Below are 19,818 nucleotides of genomic sequence, written 5' to 3' on the forward strand. Positions count from 1 at the left end.
TGGGAGACCACTGATATACAGTAACAGTAAAAACAATACTAAAAATGTAAAAGCTTTACACTTTATTTGGGCAGCACCATCATCAGTACAGCATTTGAATTGTGGTAGCAGTATTAAACACTTTTTAAAATATTAAATGCATTAAGTACATGAACCGTGGCGTACTAAATGTGGCTGACATGATGGTAAAGAAAACTTCCTGATTTTAAACAACAAACACACTGACAGCACTGCTGAGGTACAAGGAAAAAAACAAGATTATGTAACCACGTAAAAAAGTACCTGATAAAAACATTCTCTGAAACTTGCAGACTATCAAATCCATGAACCAATTTGAGAACCAAATTAAGATAAAAAATAAGAAAAAAGATGGAAGAGAAACCAGTCCGCATACTGTAGATCATAGCAGTGGCCTTAGAACCTGCTCTGCCCTACATTTGCTGACAACGGCTTTCTTGAGCTTGGCCTCTTCAATTTGTTCCCAACCAGGTAGAGTGGCACATCACAGGACATCAGCTGTAAGACAAGAACATTAAAATCTGGCATGAGTAAATTGATAATAGACCGCACATAACAAACAAAGATAACACTTCAAGCTAGAAGCAAACTGTAGTTTTATAAAAGCAGCTGCATAATGCTACCACAAGATTACGTTTCTGTCATCCCTAAAAGCAGCCACACGTCGCTTGAGAGGACATCTGTTTCAGTTAAAAGAATTAAAATGCAGCATTCTATGGGCATTAAATATTTAACAAATAAGGTTCAAATCTGTTTCATTTCATTTTTCATGATACAGTCCAGATCAAACATTTAAGAAATGATCAAGTCTCATTTTGCATGGTTGGCTCTTAACAAGGGAAAAATAATACCCATGTCTTAATTGGGACGCTGAGGGCTGATCGTGTCAGACGGCAAACTGTGGAAGAAGGTATTTCAACACATATATTGTGTTGTGTTATATATATAATTAAGAAGTTTATGGTCAATATTTTTTGGATTGTTCAGAATATTTCCATTAGTTTTTTAAATTAGAGCACTTTGGCTTAGGCCTTTGTTCTGTTTGAGACTGAAGAATTACCATTTAGTGGTACAAAAGTAAAGGTTGGAAAAAAGTCTGTTACACTAAGAAAACTTCATAAAGCCACCCTTTAAATTGTATTTTATATTTCTTTTACTGTGACACAATCTTGCTATTTAAATCAAATTACCCCAAAATAAGGATTTTTCACAGCTAAATTTTAGGTTAGCCAGGGCTGCTCATTCCTGGTCCTTGGGATCCATCACCCTGCCTGTTTTCTAGATCTCCAAGCCCTGCTAGCTGTTGATCAGCTCAACCAGACGTCTCCACATTCTGACTGAATGAACACACCTGGTCCAGCTAATCATCAGCAAGCAATTCAGGGAGAGTTGGAAAACAGGCAGGGTGGTAGATCTCAAGGACCAGGGATGAGCAGCCCTGAGTTAGATTAATACAAGATTAATTAGAATAATTAACTGCAGGTCATGATTAACTAACCACACCCAAAAATGAATCGCATGACAGCACTCATAAATATGTACCTTTGCAGAAACTCCAGGGTTGAAGCCAGCTCAGTTGGATAATGACTGTTAAAGCAGAAGTAGCTTCTGAACATCAGGCACAGTGCTGCAATGTTGTTGTGTACGATGGAGCGGTTCCAAATGAGCATGAACCTCCTTGGGGAAAAGCAAGACTGTCCTAAAGACAGAACAATGGATGAAGTAAACATGTCACTCATGTACAGTGTACAAAGACAAAACCTTTAGAATAATTTAACATTTGAAACTTTACTTACCACATAAATAACAGTTGGAGTCAACGGCACCTGCTGCAGCTGGACCTCGTCTCCATCTTCTACAAGAACATGGCATCCTCCTCAAAGTAGCAGAGCAGAAGAAAGAGCATCTCTTTAACATCTCATCTCTTCTGAGCAGCCACTCTGCTCTCCCCGCATCATCTGCAGCCTTTTAGAGTCTGGAAAACCGTCTTGCTTTCATCATTTCTGCAAAAAGAGTGCAAACCATTTCCTTCCTTAGTCTTGGGCCAGGTCTCTTTCCCCTCTGCACAAATTCCTCAGAAAACTTACTCCATGGAATTTCAAAGCTGTCCTCCCAGTCAATGTATGTACAGTCCTCAGCTTCTGGAAGATGTGGATGACGAACACCTCGGTGACAATAACAAAAGTGATGATGATTGTGTTGGTGAGGTCTCAACAGATGACGATGTGCTGTTCTCTGGCGTTTGGTCTGCAACAAAAAACAAACAAACAGTATAAGTGTATTAAGTTTACACTGTACTGTCAGTGTGTTACCCATTCATATTCATATCCACTTCCGTGCATTACAAAAACTCATTTGTAATGTTTGAGACTCACATTTCAATTTCCAGAAAGCAAGACGTTTCCGGGCTTGAACAGGTCTCAAAGCTGGCAGCAAGTCAGCCTCTTCTATGAATCGTAGATCCTCATACAACTCCATTTATTCCAATGGACTGCAAGTGTTCTTCCAGGATGTCTTTTGTGGCTCTCGTAGGACCTCCATAATGGCAGTGTGGAGAAACATGGGTTCTGATTCACTTATTTTCACGTGTAGAATTTAGATCACCTTGAATCAGAGAGGGGGAAAAAAAACGTGTATACACATTTTATACAGCACAAATTAAGATCTGGATAGGTTTTTAAATATGATTTATATGATTCACTAAAATCCTTGTACATATCAGTGTTGACATTTGTTGGCTTAGCTACATCTGTGCTCTCTAAACATCTCCACCACTGACAGAGGGCTGAGAACATGTTTCCCTAATATGCATACTTAAATTTTCAGATTAGGATTTCTAGACATGTGAGCAGTTAATGATGACTTCACTTTAAACACATGTCCATAACCAGTTTCAAAAGATGACGTCACGTGCCAGGCCAAACGTCTGCAAGATGATCTTTCAAACAAGAAAAGGCCTTTAGCGTAAAAATGCATTGAAACTGCACATTTTGAAGTTTGCAATAATGGAAATGGTCTGTGGTGTCGTCACACTGTGAATGGACGAACCCTGCAGACCCTTAACTGAAGAGCAAAATGTCTTCCAACAGTTACTTAGCACTCACGCGTTTGGAAAAATATCGAGGCTCATTCCTGTAAACTCTGCACCGCAAATAACACTTCAATATGTCTATTTTTTTATTACAAAAAGTACAAGTTATCCTTTTTAAAATTTAATAATTACTTATACAGCCACAGCCACCGCGAGTAGCCCAGACGTCTGCAGTACTGGCGGAGCTAGCTTAAAACACCTTTAGCATTCAACTGAGTTCAGAGTTGGAGGAAAGAAATCGCAAACTTACCGTGCAAACTTCAAAGATTTTACTTGAATCTTTTCTAGACAAGCAAAAAAAAAGTTGGAGATTCATCCCACGGATTGTTAAAACGCAGAAAAAATACGATAAACGGTCGTCAAAAGTCTCTCGTTCTCTGCACTTCTCCCGCTTGCAGATTCCGGCCCGTTGGTGACGTCAACCACAGAGTTTTCCCTCCCACTGTGATCAACCAATCAGAAATCTGTGTCAAGTGAGGCTGTGATACAGTTTAAAATTCAAATCGGGTTACTCCAGGCTTCTGTTTGTTCAATATGATGCAGACTAAGATCAAGAAAAAAGAAAATATTTTCAGCTTGTAAGGCTGCATGAAGGGGGATTTTTAAAGACAAAGATAAATTAACTCAAACTGAACCCCATAAATCTGTACCGCCCTAAAGTTGATTTATTAATTTGATTATTTTTATTTATGTATTTTATTTGTTTGTTTCAAATCTATTGTTTGTTCACTTTAAGGTGATCCAAATTTGATCCCAAATGTCCTTTATTTAGTTCAGACATCAATGTGTTAAATGTTTTATACCCACCAATATATAAGTGTGCGTATATGCACTTATGCGTGTATGCATGTGTGCCAGTACATGCGTGTGTTTGTGTTTAACTAAACCTAGCATCATTAACCCAACATACATTCTTCATTTATGTTTATCTAAGCAGTCAAAAGAAAAGTTTATTAAATCGACACTGCAACGTTGTCTTGAAATTTCATGTTTTTTAAAAAGTTTCAAAAATATGTCTTTTGAGGACATGACCGTCTTAATGATTTAACTTTTTTTCTCTTGAAATTGTAATTGAGTTATATAAATGTGTAAGCAATAGACAACTTTTTTAAGTTGAACATAAAATAAATAAATAAATAAATATTATTTTCTAGAGATGAACTATAATGGTGTCATCCTGAGACTCATTTTAGGGCTTGTACTACTCTCATTTTTCTTTTTGCTGAGACAATTAAAAAAAAGGCTAAAACAAGATCTAAATTATTGAGCAACGAGAGACAGAACCATTGATGTCTTTCACTGAGACATAACTGAGATAGGAATTTGAAGTAAGGATATCCAATTGAGACATACTTGAGCGCAACATAATATGGCTCATTTTTCTCTTAATTGAGATCTGGAGAAGAGACAGTTGTGAGAGAATTTTGAGATCTCAAACAGTGCTCAATGTGAGACTTATTTCTCAGGAGAAATGTTTGAGAAGAATGAGAAAAGCAGTTTAGTCTCAAACAGTTCTCATTTATGTCTAGGAGACGTAAATGTGACAGAAACGAGATCTCATCTTCAGTTTTGCTTTGCTATGGGATCCTCTCATGGTAAAAAAGTATTATCTGAGCTTCTTCATCCACTAAATCATCTTCAAATGGACACGTCATGCTGCTTCACCTCTCTGAAACAAAGTAACCTTCAACTAAACCTGCTCCAGACCAGGTTATGTTCAGAGCATGAGTTGCCATGGCAACTTGACATACCCTGAAACATACCTCCATTTCTGGAACTGAAAGCTGAGGTTATCCGCCTCTTAGCCTCAAACTTACAGCGGTAACTAGCATAACCTGCCTTCTGGAATACCCCCCAGACTTAAGTCTGTATTAAAGGACATCCCCACTAAAAACACCTCCCCCTGTTACTGCGTGATTCTCCGGTAAATCATCTGCTGATATTTGTGTTGATTTTGGTTCCTGGGCCTAAACTATTTTGATGCTCCTCCTTACAGTAAAGGTGCATCTGCTATGAGGTTTTTCTTGTCTGCTGGCTTCCTGGTAGGAGGACATGTTTGCGCAAAGTGTTTGGCAGAATCGTTTCCCTCCTGCCCTTTGGACATCAGAAAAAGTGATCGGGCCGAGGATATTATTGTTTTTTTGTCTGTAAGAAGAGGATTTTGTTCTAAGAGGTAAATCTGTTATATTTGAGTGGACACACGCATAAAAAAAGACACAAACCAATCATTTATAACAACATTGATTTTATTCAATGTTTTAACTGCTATGGTACATGAGTGCATGGTTAATTTGTATTCTCTGATATGTGTTTTGGTAAAATTATACTCACAAAAGTCAAAAGTGCATCTTTTTTACAGCTATGTTTATACCGTCAACCATTGAAAGCTACAGACGTGATGTAAAAACAGAGAGGATGTAGTTTCATTTTGGCAGAAGGAAATAAACACATTTCCTTCTTGATATGTGACAGAAAATGTTAACTCTTTAAATTTATATTAAAACTCTTTATAACCTTTGTACTGTCCTATGGGGTCCAGATGACCCGATCCTTACATTGACGTGTTCTCCCTACCATGACAAAGGTGGATAGAGGTGAAGAGGATTTCATGTAATCCATGGACACCAGTGAAGATCACAAATCATTGAACAAAAAAGGTTCAGCGCTCTGTCTTTAACATTAAAGTGTCTATGATAGTAAAATGTCATTCTGACACCTCTGAAGTTTAGATGAAAAGTTAAAAAATATGTTTTTCTATTCTAGTCTCTGCAGCTGAAATGACAAATGATGATGAATAAAAGTGTCTTTTGGAGAAAAAAGCTTACAATAAAAATCTAATCAGTATGTACAGTGTGACTGCAAGAAAGGATAAATATAACCACTTTTAAAAAGAGTATGAATTTGAAAAGCTTTGTGTGAATACTAATAAATCTTTATAAAATGGCAGAAAACACATTTAATTGAATTATCAGAACATTAGGGCCATGTTACACAGCCACTATACATACATTTTGCTAAATTTCTGTCTTCAGTGAGACATGAATGATAAACGTAATTCCTTCATTCGTCGATGGGCACAGATGTCTGTGGAGGATTTCAGCCAACGACTCTTTACGTGAAGCAGGTTTTGAGCAGTTTTAACATTTTGGTTGGTTGAGAATTTCACAGTTTATGCATATTTTACATAGTTTATACGCAATTATTAAGTAAATCTTAAGCAATTGTGTGAGGTTTATGCGAGTCGCACACACAAATTTGTGGCTTTCCATGACCGTTGCATGTATGTGTAACAGACTTTTCACGCATGTATTGTTGATGTATAACTTTAACATCGCGTATAAGGCGCACATATCATGTTACAATTTAGTAAATTAGAATAGAATATCTTTATTTCTATAGCACTTTTCCCAGAGCGAATCACAAAGTGCTTTACAAAGAGCGTAAAATCATATCAAAACACAAAAAAGTAATTAAATACAATAATAATAAAACAAAACAAAGTAAATTGTAGTAAAACAAGGACTAAAATCAACTAAAAGCTCTTCTGAATAAAAACGTCTTGACCTGAGATTTAAAACACTTAATAGAAGTAAATTCATGTTCTAAGTAGATTTACGTGTTCTTTGAGTGGTTTATTCTTACATCTTCCATGGTTTTACTGTGGTTAATTTGTATATCTGTGAAAGTCATGTAAAGACGTGTATTCACATATGAACAATTTTCACCTGTGTAATATGCACAAAATGTATGTAGTGGCTGTGTGACACGGTCTGCAGCTGTGTCATACGAACAAATTCATGGTGCTTTTCTTTAAATAAATTATGGAATATTTTTTTAACACAGTGTTGTTTGGTTTGTCAACAGGATATTTTTTATTTAAAAAACAAACAAAGCTGAAATGTGCCTAAGCCAGTAAGTATGATTAAGAAAATAAACTACGATGATGATGATGATGATGATGATGATGGATTAAACGATCAAAGAAACAAATCTGCCTATTTCAGGTTGAACTGAGTTGTATGTGCATCATTGAGCTGTGGAACAACAACACTGATGAGTGAACATCTACCATGACACAGTTCTCATTAGATCTCATTGTTGTTTTGGTGCAGAGCTGCTGTTTGAGGCTTTGTGTGGTGCGCTGCCAACTAGCGGTTAACTGTATATGAGAACTGGATTGAGTGACCCCTCTCCCTGTTGTTCCAAACAGGAAGTGGCTCCAAGACGCCTAAATCCCATAAAATATTGCAATGTTTCAAAGAATTGATATTTTTCTTATATCCGCAGATAGGATGTCTGTGATGATGACCAAAGGTGAAGGGGTCACAATGATCACCCTGAACTCCGACCCCAGCAGTTCCTGCCCCCCCATCTGCCAGATCCTCAAAGGTCTTTGCTACAGCCCGGCGTTGTGCTCTGTGTCTCAGCCGCTGAAGAAGAAAGCGTCTCTGTCCATCCTTGGGGTGAGCCCTGGTTTGTTTTACTCTAATGTAAAAATGACAAAGTGACATCACAGCCAACAACACTGTCAGAAGTCAGAGCTCTGTCTCCCTCTCTGGTCACCAGTGGGAACCATCTCCAGAGTTCTAACCACACTTCCTGGATGCCACACACCCGACTCTCATTCACTCATCAACCACAGCATAGTTAAGCTCTGCCCTGAGCCTCACTCAGTGAGAAGTATCGTTTGTGCTGCTCTGCCTTCCTTACCGAGCGTTGTAGTTGGACCGGATCCTCTGACCCGGTTTCTGACTCTGTTTGCCTGCCGCCTGCCCCGACTCTCGCCTGGATCCTGACTACCCTGTCTCTCCTCGGATTATATCATTCCTGCCTGACCCTGATTTAGCTTCGTGGACTTTTAGCTGAGCTAATAAACCTGCTGCATTTGGATCCAGCTGTCTGCCTGTTCTTGTGACAAACACACACGTGATGTCAGCAGAGACGGACCAGTCCATCATTCCAGTCCAATGTGTGGAAACACTGAATTTAGCAAAGTCATGTGAAAATACAGTGTGCTAGAACGTTCTAAGAATGTTCCTTTTGGATTCTATGGATGTAGAAAAACAACAGTGGGCTGAACTTTAGGAGAATGTTTTGCAGTTTGTCACAAACTGTTCTAGAGACCTTTTACTTGACATTTAAAGTTCTGGTTAATGAAGCTAAACCTACAAAAACTGTGAAGTTTTCAGTCACATCTGTGCCTTCATAATTTGGAGTAATAACACATTCTTCAGGAAGACCTTATCTTAATCTGGATATTTTCTATTATTTTAGTTGTTTTGTGATGTTTGAAATCCATGACAGAAAACTGCAAACAACACGATGAGGTTTTTGCAGAACACTGAGTTCCTGTGTCTCTCTTACAGGCTATGCAGATTATGATCGGACTCCTTAACATCGGCACTGGATCAATCTTCTACAGGAGTGAATTCTCCACTGTGTGGTATCTAAACTCAACAAAGTTTCCTTTTTGGTCAGGAACTTTGGTAAGATACCTGCATAAAAACTGGATTTCATTCATGAGCTGAAGAATGCTGAAAGCAAAATCCCAGAACTTAATTCCTCATCTGAAGGAGTTGACGTGAGAATGCGTGGTTGCTATGGTGACAACGCTGTAAACAAATGATGCTGAACCTTGTGCAAGTTAAAGACAAAATATATATAATATAGATGAATAATGGATTTGATGATGACATTTTTTTTTTAGTACACTGTATTTATCCCACGAAGGGAAATTCTTTCTCCGCATTTGACTCATCCCCTTTGGGAGTGGGGAGCTGCAGCTGAGCCGCGCTCGGGAGGCGGTAGAGTTAAGGGTCTTGCCTAAGGACCCTAACTGGGTGATGTTAACTGTCACCATTGATATGGTAATTGCCCCCAGTACCATTGCTCATTACCCTCCGGGAATCGAACCCTGGTTTCCTGCATGGTAGCTTCCCACCTTACCAACCGAGTTACCCAGCCGCTATAACCAACAAAAGAACAAAAACAAGAAATGTAGATATTTGAAAAGAAACTCAACATTAATGCAAATCCTAAATCAATCAATAAATAACCAGAATAAATTGTAAACCAGCTCTAGTGACACTGAAGAAATTCAAAAAGTCAAATCATGGTTAAAAACAATGACTAGTTTAGCTGTTAAAGAAAGTACAAAGAACCTAAAAAAGTTTGATTTTACTGCCAAAAGGGACGCAAAGGATAAAAAGTAAAACGTTAAAATATTAGGTAATTGATAATAGAGTTAGAAAAAAAAACTAACAAAGGAACCAAACTATTAAAAAAAATAAGATTTTTAAATATACAAGAAAAATATGTTAAATGACACTTTTAAAGCCAGTTGATCTGAAATGTAGGCTGCAGGACTTCTGAAAGGACTATAAATAAGGATGAAGAATGACAGAAAATGGCTAGGGCTCAGGCTAATATGCATAACTTGTATGCTATGTATTATACGGATCATTGATGACAATGCTAAGTGCTAATATTTTTTAAGCAGATCCTCTTTTTTGAGGCAAATTCTAAATGAATTGTGGTTATAAGCAGTTATGCATTATAATGGATAAAAATAAAGAAGAAAATGCACGAAAGCCAAAAGATACCGTGAAGTGATGAAGGTGAAATAAAAACTTTAAAAACTTTAAAATAAGAATAATTAGCAAATATACTAACAAATTCATTTTAAAAACCACAGGACATGAATCTTTTCCTTTTTTTCTAGTTCATTGCATTTGGCCTTCTGTGCATTTTATCGGAGAGGTTTCCAAGTCGGTGTTTGGTGAGCAGTTTTCTACTTTCTCAGTTATTTATTCTTTTTAAATTAGGAGCAAAAAAAGCTCTGCATGTCTTCACTAAAGCAGCAACGTGTTTCATGTTCAACTGTGTAAACCAGCTTTTGTTTCACAGGTGGTCCTTAACGTCATCATGAGCGTAGCAGGAGTTGCTTTTTCCATCACAGCCATCGTTCTCTACAGCATCCAGATAGCAAACTACAGACCGCGGGGCTGCAACTTTTGGTACTATGGCTACGAGACCCCGACCCAGGAGATGAAAACACTGCTGCAGAAGAAGTGGAACGAGATCCAACAGCTGACGCTGGTCAGTTATGTAGCTGGAGCTCATGAACGAATTATTTGTTTACCTTCTTGAGCTTTATGGTTATAGTTGGAACTGCAGGTTCAGGAGTTCCGTTTGAAGCACCAGGAGGTACAGCGGTCCCTCGCTATAAAATGCTTCATCTTGTTGTTTTGCTGTTATTTTTTAATGCAACTATGCATGCTTTTTTTTATCCAGCAGATTTATTTTGCGACATGCTTTGCTGCTGACCTTGTCAATCAATTCTCTCCGTGCAGTGTAGAATGAGTACTGTTTACCATATTTACATAAATGTTTAATCACGATCGCATCTTTGCATCCATTCTATGATACTGGATTTAATTTTCTATGAAGGTTAAAACTTTGAGAGTTGAAAAGCAAGAGAGAAAAATTGTGAAAAGGTTCAGGTCTATCTAATGTAGCCGGTTATACGCACCTGCGGAAGGAACCGGCTACATTTGGCGCTGTGAGCAGGATCAATGTAGCCGGTTCCTTCCGCAGGTGCGTGCCACGACGGCAGAAACAAGAGCGAAGACAATAGAAAGGTTCAAGCCCTTTTATTTTTATATTGTCAAACCAAAGCAGCGGCACAGAGACAGCAACTCCACGACACGACACACCGCAAAACCGGAAACGGCCAAGTGTTACATCCCACACACACACCTGCTCTCCTTATATATTGTATCACGCCCCCCCAAACCAAATCCCCATTGGTCACACTTATGCCCCCCCAAGAAAAGATCAGTGCCCCACTGATCTGCCATCAGATGGTAACACCGACCTGGGCAAACGAAAAGGGTTAGAGTGTAACCCTGCAGTGGAACGAGTCGTCCGGCGAGGCCCAACAGGCCCAGACACTATGGGTGCCAACTGTGTGTCATCTGCTCCCCCTTCAACCCCACATGCTGAGGGAAGCACTGTGGGAACTGGCACACACGGTGTGGAAGTGTCAAGAGAAGTAGCTGAAGCCTCAGCCCCACCCCTACAAGAACTAGGCCCACGAACCTCAAGACTGGACCCAGTGATAGGCACAAGGACACCAATCACGGAGTCATCAGCCTCCCCATTGGCATCTAACTCACCATCCACCTCTGCCACAGGGGGCACTATCACAGCCCCACTCTGTACAGTGGGACCACACAGTCGTAGTTCATTACGGTGAACATTGCGGATTGGCCCAGAGGAGTCGACAGGCGCAACCGAGTACACAGGCGAATCCCCACCCAGACGCTCCAACACTTTATGGGGGACAGGAAACCACACATCCTGAATTTTATGCCTCCCGGGAAACCGCCTGTTTCTCACGTACACCAGCTGGCCCGGCAGCAGGGATGCATCACCCCCTACATGGCCTGCATAAGCACGACGAGCTTCTGCCGCTTGGTCCAGATTCTGGCCCGCCTGCTGATAAGCCCAACGCAGTCGCTCCTGATGTTCCACCACCCAAGCATGCTCGTCACCCTCAAAGTCTTCCCTATCCTGACCCAGCCAAATATCGAAAGGCCTAATGGGGGCCCTCCCAAACATCAGGAAATATGGTGAGTAACCTGTGCTATGGTGTTCGGTGGTGTTATACACATACAGCAGCTCAGGAAGGTATTCAACCCATCGTCTCTTCTGATGTGGATGCAGTGTTCTCAACAGGTCATGTAGAGTCCTGTTAAAGCGCTCACACTGCCCGTTTCCCTGAGCATGATAGGGGGTCGTTCGGCTTTTCCTGATCCCGTATACTTTACATAAACCCTGCACCACATCTGCTTCAAAACACCTACCCTGGTCAGAGTGTATCCTAGAGGGGACACCATAGGGCTGGATCCAGTGCTTTACTAGGGCCTTAACAACAGTTACTGCACGCTGATCACGGGTTGGTACTGCGACAGTAAACTTGGAGAAGACATCAGTCATGATAAGGACATTCTCACGCCGGTCTGATGAGGGCTCCAACACTGTGAAGTCCATAGCCACAACCTCCAATGGCCGGTAAGCCAGCAAATGTCCTTGAGGTGCAACTACCTGTGGGTGAGGGTTCTTAGAAACAATGCACCGCTCACAAGTCTTGCAAAAAGCCTCCACGTCTCTGTACATCCCAGGCCAGTAAGCCCGACAACGGACCAGCTTAAAGGTTCGCTCTACTCCCTGATGCCCAGCTACGGTGTGCATCTGATTGAGTATCTCATCCTTCAAAATGGCTGGCAGTATGATCTGCCTGATCTGCCCTTCACGCTGTCCCCAAAACTGCCGATACAGCACCCCATCCACCTCAACAATCCGCTTCCATTGTCTTAACAGCTCTACTGCCCTGGGACATAATTGACGCCTCTCTGTCCGGCTTGGCCCCACACCCCGATCCCAAAACCTCCTAAAGGTAGAGATCAAACCATCACCAGACTGCAACCTAACCAGGGCCTTAACGTCCAAAGTGGGAAAACTGGTAGTGGAGCTAGTGTTAGGCACACCGACTGAACCTGTATGTACCTCCTGTTGCCCCACATACTGCCGAGAAAGAGCATCGGCACCTTTGTTCTGCCTGCCAGGCCGGTAGCAGATCTGAAAATCAAACCGGGCCAGCTCAGAAACCCAACGTTGCTCCACGGCACCGAGTTTTGCACTGTTTAAATGACAAAGAGGGTTGTTATCAGTCAGGATTGTGAACTTGCTACCAATCAAATAATCACGGAATTTTTCAGTAACTGCCCATTTCAAGCCCAACAACTCTAGTTTCATGGCACTGTAGTTCTCCATATTCCGTTCCGAAGATCTAAGACCCCTACTGGCAAAAGCCACGGGTCGGAGTTGTCCGTCCACATCTTGTGATAAAACAGCCCGTAGTCCTTGGTGACTCGCATCTATTTCCAGAACAAAAGGTTTGCAGAAATCAGCATATGCAAGAACGGGTGCCGAGGTGAGTTTCTTTTTCAAACATTGAAAAGCCTCCTCACACACGCAATCCCATAATTGCTGAAACCCATTGGTGGGCCGACCACCCTTGCTTGTAGATAGCAATGAGGCCAAGGCATGGAGAGGTGCTGCCATCTTGGCAAAATTCTTTACGAACCTCCTGTAAAAACTTGCAAAGCCTAAAAAGGACTTTAAGTCTTTTAAGCAGCTTGGCCTCTTCCATTCTACAACAGCTTTAATTTTGTCAGGATCTGTAGCTACCCCGGCAGCTGAAACCAAATGTCCAAGGTATGCCACTTCAGATTTCAAAAAGGAACACTTTTGTAGTCTGACTTTAAGATTGTACTGTTTTAGACGGGAAAACACCAGATCCAGACGCTCTAGATGTTGCTCAAAAGAAGAGGAGAAGATGATTATATCATCCAAATATAACAGAAGGGACTGATACCGCTGGTCACCGAATAATCGCTCCATTAATCGCTGAAAGGTCCCCGGAGCGTTACACAACCCAAATGGCATGCGTGTAAATTCAAATAGACCAAATGGTGTACAAAAGGCTGTTTTGCAGCGATCCTTTTCAGCCATTCCCACTTGGTGGTACCCACTAGCTAAATCGAGGGTAGAAAACCATTTTGCCCCATGAAGAGCATCCAAAGACTCATCAATCCGCGGAAGAGGAAAAGCATCCTTTCGTGTATTTGCATTTAGTTGACGGTAGTCAACACAAAGCCGAAGTGAACCGTCTTTCTTGTGCACTATAACGAGAGGAGACGAATACGGGCTACTGCTCTCGCTGATGATGCCCTGTTGCAACAACTGAGTAATGTGTGCTTTGACTTCTTCATACTGACTAGGGGGAATCCGTCTGTAACGCTGTTTTATGGGGGCCTCATTCAGGACAGGGATTTCATGCTCTATCAGGTTAGTGAATCCCAGGTCTAATTCTGATTTTGCAAAAACATCCTCATGTTTTTTCAAAAGCTCCCTTACCTTTCTGGTCTGTTCTACGGTAAGTCCCTTTAGGTCAAGATTGCCCACCTCTGATCCCGCAGTCAGCTGTTCAGTCCTCACATCCATATGCTCCTGTACCACAACTCTTTCTTCTCCTGGACTAACACGTTCAAAGCTGATGCCAGATGTACCGAGTGGCAAAACATCCACACAATGTAATGAGCATAGTCGGCTTTGCGGCCGAAGCTCCACATATGAACATCCAACATTAAGCACTGGGATGGCCACATGGCCATGGTCTATAGGGACTAAAGCCTTGGAAACAAGCAGTTCCCCTGGCAATCCCCCTTCTTCCGCGCTAAGTGCCTCCACAAGAGCAAAAGCATCTGAGGAGGAGTGGCCAAATTGTAAAGTTGCTGGAACAAAACACAGTACACCAGCTGGACAAGTAAAAGGAACAGTGGAGTAAACATAAGTGTTCGTTGAACCAACCTGGTGAGACTGGCAAACTCTGAAGGCATTTTGCCATGCATCAGGGACCGAATGACTGCGCGTTTCATAACCATGGCCTTCACTCTCATAAAAACACTTAATCACGTTCATCCCCAAAATGCAGGGGACAGTGTTTTTACGTTGCCTCATAAGGTTTGTCTCTGGATCTTTGACCACAAGGATCCCTCTACCTTTTATGGTGACACCAAATGCATGAACATCTCTTTCAAAATAGCCCAAATAAGGTATACTTAAACCATTTGCGGCAGAGAGTGAAAGCCATTCACAATTTTTCAAAGACGGACGGAAATGTTTATTGAAAAATGACTCAGTGACTGTTGACACATTTGAACCCGTGTCCAAAAGACATTTCACCTGTATATCACCAATGAAAACATCGACAGTGGGACAAACTCCAATTAAACATTCAACCTCGAGTGTGTCAGATTTCTTTGCTTCAGAGCCCATCACATCCCCTCCTGTAGTTGGGCTCATCACCACAGGGGCAGAGAGTTTCCCTGTTGCTCGCCAACAATGCCCGAGTTTCCACGACCAGAAGCGTTACGTGATGCAAAAACGGTCTTATTTCCCGGTGCTGCCCATCTACACTGACGAGCAATATGCCCCGCCCTCTGACACCTAAAGCAGATGGGTTTACCTTCCGAGTCGAACCGTGGTTGGACCCCCCGACCAGCTGTCTGTCCGATCTCTACTGACAAATCTGACACCTTCTTAGCCAAGTCAGTAATTTGTTGCTGTTGCTGCTTCATAAGGCTGATCATTTCTGCATTTGGATCCACCACCGGCTTAGCTGTAACCACGTTTACATTCTGGACCTCCTTTTCCCCCTCAACCTGACACACATCAGCTCTACGTCGGCTGTAAGACGCAGTCGCGTCCCCATCCTCCCACAGCAAAGCTTCCTTTCGTAGGTTGAAAAACGAGATGGCAGAATCCTGGCGGATGATGCGCTTTAACTCCCGTCTCAGAACCGAATCCCGCACATTCTCAGCAAACTGATCCCGCAAGGCAAAATCACTACACCAAGTGTAATTTACTTCACAGCGGTTGATTTCATGATTGCCATGAGCGCGTGTGAGTACTCACGGATCGTTTCCCCGTCACGTTGTTTTCTATCAAAGAAAAGTTTCTGCAGGCGAGTCAACGAAGAAGGCTGTCCATAAATTTCTTTTAGTATCGCCAGCACACAATCCGGGTCGGCCCTTTCTGCAGAAGACCGGTATTTTATTTCCTGCTTGGCCTCGCCCCCAAGATGGTCATATATATACATTGCCTTCTCGCTCTGCTGAAAATGACGGAAACTTAACACCGAGTTAATCTCATCCAGCCATTCATAAAAGTCCGCACACGAACCCCCGGAAAAAGTGCGGCATTTCTTCTCCTTAGGGAGGTAAATGACACAGTCTTTCGGCCCAGTTGATGACGAACCACCTGCTGCTCCGTCCAATTGGGACGCCGCCGCCGAACCAGACCCAGCGGGTGAAGCTTCCTGCTCCCGCAGCTTCTCAGTCAACGCGTCATTCATGTTCCGCAAGGCGTCCATGGTCGCTTTGTCCACAGCTATCCGGTCTTTCAAGGCCTGCAGCTCCGCTCGCAGCTCCTCCATGACGACAGCGGCAAAGGGAATCCCCGGAATCCCGTGATGACGTCAGCCACCGAACACCTGATCCAGCCGCTGCTTTGGTTTACGTGTCAGACTCCGGCCGCCTCCACTCCGTAACGCAACGGTCCTGCTCACAGCGCCAAATGTAGCCGGTTCCTTCCGCAGGTGCGTGCCACGACGGCAGAAACAAGAGCGAAGACAATAGAAAGGTTCAAGCCCTTTTATTTTTATATTGTCAAACCAAAGCAGCGGCACAGAGACAGCAACTCCACGACACGACACACCGCAAAACCGGAAACGGCCAAGTGTTACATCCCACACACACACCTGCTCTCCTTATATATTGTATCACGCCCCCCCAAACCAAATCCCCATTGGTCACACTAAGAAAAGGGAATAAAGTGTGTAGAGAGGAGTTTCTCAACCTTAAAACAATTGTAATTTTTGTAAAACGTAAAAATTAAACTTTGATCATTTTAGTCAGTGGGTTGTTTTTAAAAAACTTACTCCCACAATAAACAATCTGTATATGAGGACTGGAGGGAGTGACGTCACCCCCAGAAAATGGTTTACTCCGGCCAAATGAAGGCAATTCTGTCGCCCATTTTTCTGACTATGCATGCTGCCATGTTGGAGCAAGACATGGTCAGTGATCAGTCATTGGTCAGAGTCAACATTCCTAGGGCAACCACTCTCATCAATCAGGAGTGAGGTTGTTGGAAGGCTGCACCCCTACCACTAACTTTCCCTGAAATTGAAAGCAAAATAGCCTTCATTAGACCCATAAAACCCCAGAAGTTCTTAGGACATCTTGTGGGCTACTGTGGTTTGTCCAGGTCCTCCTGAGGGGCTTGAACGGGGTGCTGATCGTGTTGTCGGTCCTGGAGCTCTGTGTGGTCATCAGCGTCACCATCCTGGGGATCAAAGCTCTGAGGAGCAACAGACAAAACAAGGTGAGGCACAAAAAATGAGCCAACAACTACTTTTACAGGAGCTTTTATTGTGAAAGTAGGAAGCCCAAATCTTGAGGTGTTTGAGAAGATCTGATGGAAGAATCTAAATCCTCTTCTCTGCTTTTCCAGCAGGTTTCTGCTCCTTTACAGATTTGAGAAGGAACAGAACATGACCAGCCTGATCTCTGCTGTTCAATCTGATTAAATGTGTTGGAGAGAAATATGAAGTCAGATGCAAACGCCTGTCACTGCAGTTTAAAAAGAGACCCTCAAAACGAATTTCTACATTTTTAACATATTAATGCAATTTTGGCTCAAATTTCTTTTCGCACACTACTACATACTTTGAATGATAACTTTATTCTCACATTTCTGGGAAAAAAAGGAAGTTTTAATATGAAAAATTAACATTTCTATACTTTCATTTCTTCTAATTACTGCAATGATTTTAATGTTTCGTGTGCTGGATTGAATAAAACTGTACTTACTGCCATCCTGTTTGTTTTTTCTGTTGGATTACAAGGTATTATTTGTATAAAAATGACTTTTGTCCAGTATTTTAATGAGTTCAACAGTTACAGGCAACCTGACCAGGGTGTAGCCCGCCTCCGGCCTTGGGTGTCTGGGTTCGGCTGTGCTCAAAAGGACATCCGCTTCACAAATGAAAATGTGTCTAAGAAGACTCTCATTCATCCAGGTGGATTCCATCACAGTAGTAGTAGTTTTAGGGGTTGTCATCTCTATGGCGTTTCATCTCTGCCATAAAGTGAAAGGGCGTAAAGACAACTGAGCGGGCGTATTCAGGAACTAAGTGAGTGAACCTTACAACCGCGTAGGGGCAATTCACGGTCAGTTCCTCTTTGCGCTCTCTGCGTTTTTGTCACTTGGGAGGGGGGTATTTAGGGGTGTGTTTGTCACTTGGGGGCAGGAACCCTTCTGGCTGATCTGATTGGCTAAAATTTGCATGTCAAGTCCGGCGAGGCAGCGGGGCGGGACTTTCTTTTAGAGGCTTTAATAAAAAAGAAACGCGGCTGTGACGTGGATTAAAAGCATTAAAACGGTAACAAATGCAGTGATTTTCACATGAGAAAAACTTACACCACAAAAAAACCACTACACTTTCTTAACTTGGTCTTGGGTCATTGGTTAAGGTTTTAATCCACGTTACTCTAAAGGCCCGTACACACCGGGACGAATATTCGCCAGGCGTTATTCGCCAGCGTTTTTCGCCACGTTTTTTGTGTTCACACCCAGGCGATTTTCGCTGACGATGAGCCGAGCGAACATGCAATTTCATTCCCTGACATTAGATGGCGCTTAATGTAAAACAGAAATACTCCAGTACACAAGGTGGCGCCGCGCAACTTTACGCTTCTTAAAATCGCTTTTCACTCAGAAGAAGAGAGCAAGTATTTACGCGATTGTCAGAATCATACAAAGAAAACATGAATATTTCAAGCACCAGTAACTCCAACTGGTGCTTGGTTCGGGGATATTTTAGAATGTCCGTCATTATTGCTTCGCGGCAGTGTAGACGCTATTTGGCGTCTATCTTCTTCGCTGGTATATGTGCTCAGCAAGGCAGTTTTGTGTTTGAGCGCCCCCAAGTTGTGTTTTACTGTCACTTCAGAAGCTCCAGACACGTGTGCAAAAGCGCCATTCTCATTGGTCGAGTAGATTTCGACGCGACGCGTCGAAAAAAAAAAACGAACCCGAGGCGTTTTTTTTTTTTTGACGCTTTAACGCGTGGCGTTTTTTCGCGTCGGTGTGCACACTCTCATTGGTGCCCTTTGTTTAGTCACGAGGCGTTAAACGTCGGCGAAAATCGCCGGCGAAATTCGTCCCGGTGTGTACGGGCCTCTAACACTAACAGGGGGGTGAACAAGTTTGACACAGAGAGCTGAAATTTTTAACTGTTATAGTCAAAGAGCCACACTAGCACTGACCTGCCAGACACACAAACACACACAATTAAAGCCATTTTATTTCCCATAACACACTCCTCTCCTTACAATACAACAGCACTGGATTAAACGGCGCTGTGTCAGTTATGGATGTTTTTTTCAGTATTTGACGTTAAAACGTACCAGTAAAACTTGCATGCTGGTGTGTGTTTTTAAAAGGCAGCGAGCGCAAAAGTGAGTTGATTGTGATTTCATTCATTTTCATCAATCAGCATCCAAAAATCCATCAAAGTCCTCATCTTCTGTATCTGAAATGAGTCAGAGTCCATCTTGTTGCCGTGCGGCTCCAAAGAACAGTGCAAGCAGACGCGTCAGGACAAGCTTAAGTCCTAAGTCCCAAAGTGTGTCGTAACTCGCCCGGCGCTGCCTCCCAGTAAGGGGGAGGATGGACAACTTTTCATGGTCATCTGCTGGAAGTTGCAGCGCTCAGCCTTGAGTCGTTCTTCCAACGCAGGCCTTTCCTTTTCCGCGGAAACTCAGCTGCTGCTGCATCTTCTTGTCTTGTCGGAGTTGGTTTGCCAGCGTCCTCACTTGCGAACCATGGATTCATTATTTTAAATTCTCTGGCAGCTAAGGTTCGATAAAGTTAAAAAGATCTTCACAGATTCCAACTTCCAGCCTCAATAACTCCTCTGATCAACGTTCAAATGTGTCAGCAAGTATTTCAATCCTTTTGTATTAACACAGAGAGTGAACTACAAATGCATTTCTAAAGAAAAAAGATATTTTTTT

At 42.3% G+C, this 19,818-nt stretch overlaps 1 protein-coding gene and 1 long non-coding RNA gene across 5 annotated transcripts; one reads left to right on the top strand and one right to left on the bottom strand.

Annotated features, from left to right (window-relative positions):
* Positions 1-49: 49 nt before the first annotated feature.
* Positions 50-3,713, bottom strand: LOC110013535. Of its 2 annotated transcripts, none has more exons than XR_002874917.1 (6): positions 3,360-3,712; positions 2,394-2,622; positions 2,106-2,265; positions 1,815-2,021; positions 1,561-1,717; positions 50-516 (listed from the first exon to the last, which is right to left on the bottom strand). It is a non-coding gene; the product is annotated as an uncharacterized LOC110013535 (long non-coding RNA). The 2 variants fall into 2 exon arrangements; XR_002874918.1 differs by lacking the exon at positions 50-516 and adding an exon at positions 1,393-1,456 and having other exon boundaries at positions 3,360-3,713.
* A 1,190-nt stretch (positions 3,714-4,903) lies between these two features.
* On the top strand, positions 4,904-17,384 carry LOC105358343 (membrane-spanning 4-domains subfamily A member 8-like). 3 transcript variants are annotated; one of them, XM_023964086.1, is made up of 7 exons: positions 4,904-5,282; positions 7,397-7,572; positions 8,476-8,595; positions 9,831-9,887; positions 10,016-10,207; positions 17,006-17,122; positions 17,252-17,384. In XM_023964086.1, the coding sequence occupies exons 2-7, from the start codon at positions 7,402-7,404 to the stop codon at positions 17,276-17,278; spliced, it is 684 nt and encodes a 227-aa protein (XP_023819854.1). In that variant the 5' UTR covers positions 4,904-5,282; positions 7,397-7,401; the 3' UTR covers positions 17,279-17,384. The 3 variants fall into 3 exon arrangements, with proteins under 3 accessions (XP_023819854.1, XP_023819852.1, XP_023819853.1); XM_023964084.1 differs by lacking the exon at positions 4,904-5,282 and having other exon boundaries at positions 6,644-7,572; XM_023964085.1 differs by lacking the exon at positions 4,904-5,282 and having other exon boundaries at positions 6,645-7,572; positions 17,255-17,384.
* Positions 17,385-19,818: the final 2,434 nt, after the last annotated feature.

Source organism: Oryzias latipes, chromosome 16 (assembly GCF_002234675.1).
Source record: "Oryzias latipes chromosome 16, ASM223467v1".
NCBI lineage: Eukaryota > Metazoa > Chordata > Actinopteri > Beloniformes > Adrianichthyidae > Oryzias > Oryzias latipes.